The sequence below is a fragment of the Nomascus leucogenys genome, chromosome 4 (genome assembly GCF_006542625.1).
Source record: "Nomascus leucogenys isolate Asia chromosome 4, Asia_NLE_v1, whole genome shotgun sequence".
NCBI classification, from domain to species: domain Eukaryota; kingdom Metazoa; phylum Chordata; class Mammalia; order Primates; family Hylobatidae; genus Nomascus; species Nomascus leucogenys.
The window spans coordinates 74,908,180-74,911,302 of record NC_044384.1 but is presented as its reverse complement, the minus strand read 5'-3'; the positions used below and the strand labels follow the sequence as shown (position 1 = coordinate 74,911,302).

Genomic DNA, 3,123 nt, shown 5'->3' with positions numbered 1-3,123 from the left:
TTTTAAACTACAATAGCTACAATGAGCTGCCTTAGTGTTTCAAAACAGTTTGCCTGAGAGCTAAGAACATTTGAGTAAATTTCACCATGCTTAGGCAAATGCAACATAGTAAACAAAATGGAAAGCTAAAGCAATGATTTTTATTGGAAGAATTTTGCAAAGTTCTGTTCATGAATCTAATTGAAATGAAAAAGTTTGGGTAGATGTCTTTCAGTATTTGTTTTTTTCTCTGCTGAATCTTTTCTCCTTGTATATTATCACCAGAGTTCGCGGTAAGAGGTTGGGAGTTAAAATAATAAAAATATGTTTTAATTTGGGTGTGTGATGGATCAAACATGAATCTGCATTGGTCACTGTAATCTGTCCAGAATAATGTTTTATTTTATACTGTGTCAAGTCTTAGATTCTTAGACTCATAAATTAAGTCAATGACTTAATTTCTCATTTCTCCAGTGAGCTTTTAGGGATGAATAAACTACTTAGCAATAAGAGCCTCTAAGTAAGGGCAAAGCATGTTAAGAAGGTACCCTTGCTATTATGATGGACAGATGATGGAGAAGCAAGAGAAAGGAGCAGAAAAACCCCCTAGAAGGTCTAAATCTTTCTTACTATGCTTGCTTTCTTCAGTGCACACACTTTGTTCAGATAGTTTTTAGACCCTAATCTTAATCCCTCATGGACTTAACCTTGAGAGATCAATGAAACCTTATCTATCTTCTGTCATACCTATTCTGAGGAAGAAAACTAATATCATACACGCTTCTATTTGGAACTTGGCATTAAGGATTAAGAAAAGAAAAAAAAAGGACATTTAGTATTTTTTGTCCACATACTCAATTTATAGGCGTGTTATTAGTGTTGGTCTTCTAGAGTAAATTGAAATATTTTACTGTAATTAAATTTATTCCAGTAAATAAATTTTATTTAACCACTTGACAACCTGAGAGTAACAAAACTTAACTATGGGAATGACATATAGAGGACTTGTTTACATTTGAAGGATCTATTTATTGATCATTGTTCAAATAAAATTATTTTCACTTGAGTAGATAAAGTCAAGAAGATTCAAATTACCAAGTAAGTTGAAATGTAATCCACTTTTGAAATTTACTTTTCACTCTCTGATGCCACTGGTTTCCAGTCCTGTATAGCAGGGGTAAGTCAGGTCACTACATCTCTGTACTTGGTGTGGGTTCGATAGTAATGTGGTCTCTCAAGAGTTTCCTTTGTACTTGAACTGTACTTGAATAAGAGCTACTCATTGCTGATGCCTTGATGGAATCTGATTCCTTGTTTTATTTCCCATAGCTGATTGGTGTGAAATAGTCACCTGACTCAAGAGGAACTCATCTGTAGGCAGGACTGGGCCAATCAGGTTTTATTTCTCAAGAAATTCACCAAGTGACCTGAAGGAGATGGTAATAAACCCATGTTAAATGATGGAGTCATATAATACAGAAACACCCACATCTGAGGTTCTGCAAATGCTCTGGTCTGTGCCCTTCTTGAGTCCTGAGTTTTTTTTTTTTTTTTCATTAGAATCATTGACAACAGTGTCCTAAATATAAACTTCTTACTTGAAATGCAAGTTTGAGTAAATTTCTCTTCCCAATCTGTAAGATATGTGTGTCTTCCCTCCACAAAGTTTTTTTTTTTTCCTGAATCATGAAGTGAATGCCCAGCAGTCTAACAAATAATTTTTCTTGTCATTCTTTTTTTATTATTAAATCCAAACTGTGCATAAAATTGAACTCTTTTTAGTTTGAACATGAGAATACTGAGTTGCCAGCTCAGAGTTGATGAATGACCTCAGGGTGGAAACATAATTTTTCTGATCCCACATTAATGATTTTTTTCCAGCATTACTTTATCTCTTGCCATGAAGGATATACCTCATTAAGTTTTTATTTAAGGCCATTTTGACCTTTTTTACTCTTAACTTTGCATTTTTTTAATTTAATATTTTCTTTCTCATCAGAAACCACCATCATTCTGTTCCATATTCTCCTCATGGCCTGTTTTACTTCCTTATTCCTGAAAGTGTAAATCAAAGGATTGAGCAAGGGAGTTAAGATGGTATAAAATATTGCCGCCATTTTGTCAAGGGAAAAAGCAGATGGAGGTCATGCATATACAAATATGCATGGGACAAAGAACAAAATCACAACAGCAATGTGAGATCCACAGGTGGAGAGAGCTTTCCAGCGCCCTTCAGAACTGTGTGTTCTCAGAGAGAGCAAGATGACAGCATAGGAGACAAGCAACAAGGAGAAGTTTATGATGCAGATAAACCCACTGTTGATGACCACCAAGAGGCCAAAGATGTGAGTATCAGTGCAGGCAAGCTCCAGTAATGGGTACAAGTCACACATAAAGTGATCGATGACATTGGGGCCACAAAAGGGAAGCTGGAAAGTAAAAAGAATTTGTATCACGGAATGCAAGAGGCCCCCTGTCCAGGCTACTCCCATCAAAATGCCACAGAGCCTCCAGTTCATGATAGAAGAGTAATGCAAGGGCTTGCAAATGGCGACATAACGATCATAGGCCATGGCTGTGAGGACAATCACCTCCACCCCAGCAAAGAAGTGTTCAGCAAAGAGCTGCATCATGCAGCCTTCAAAAGAGATGGTTTTCGTCACATAGAGGGAGTCCACAATCATTTTTGGGGTGATGACAGACGAGAAGCACGCATCCAGGAAGGACAGGAAGCCCAAGAAGAAGTACATAGGGGACCCCAGAAGAGCAGGGCTGCTGAGAATGGTTACTAAAATTAATATGTTGCCCCCAACAGTTGCAATGTAGATAAACAAAAATACAACAAATACTATTTCCTGAACATTTGGATTCTGTGAAAGTCCTAGGAGGACAAACTCAGTTACAAAGCTTTGGTTTTGCATGTTTCCCAAGGAAAAGATGAAAGCTCCAACAGGGATCATGTAGAGTCTGCAATTAAGACAAAGGAAAATTTGCTTCCGATCAATTTGTAGTATCATAGTCATCAACAAGTTGGTACATCCATATGCAAAATTATTGAGTGCTTCTGTTGTCATTGAGAACATAAATTAGAAATTATTGAAGATAGTACTGAAATAGCAGGCAGAATTGTGATAGAGATAATTT

The 3,123-nt window shown here is 36.7% G+C and overlaps 1 protein-coding gene across 1 annotated transcript; it reads right to left on the bottom strand.

Moving 5' to 3' along the window:
* Positions 1-1,904: 1,904 nt before the first annotated feature.
* On the bottom strand, positions 1,905-2,900 carry LOC100593883 (olfactory receptor 4C15-like). The gene is given in 1 exon segment (XM_012503763.2): positions 1,905-2,900. A coding segment is annotated over 1 exon segment (996 nt).
* Positions 2,901-3,123: the final 223 nt, after the last annotated feature.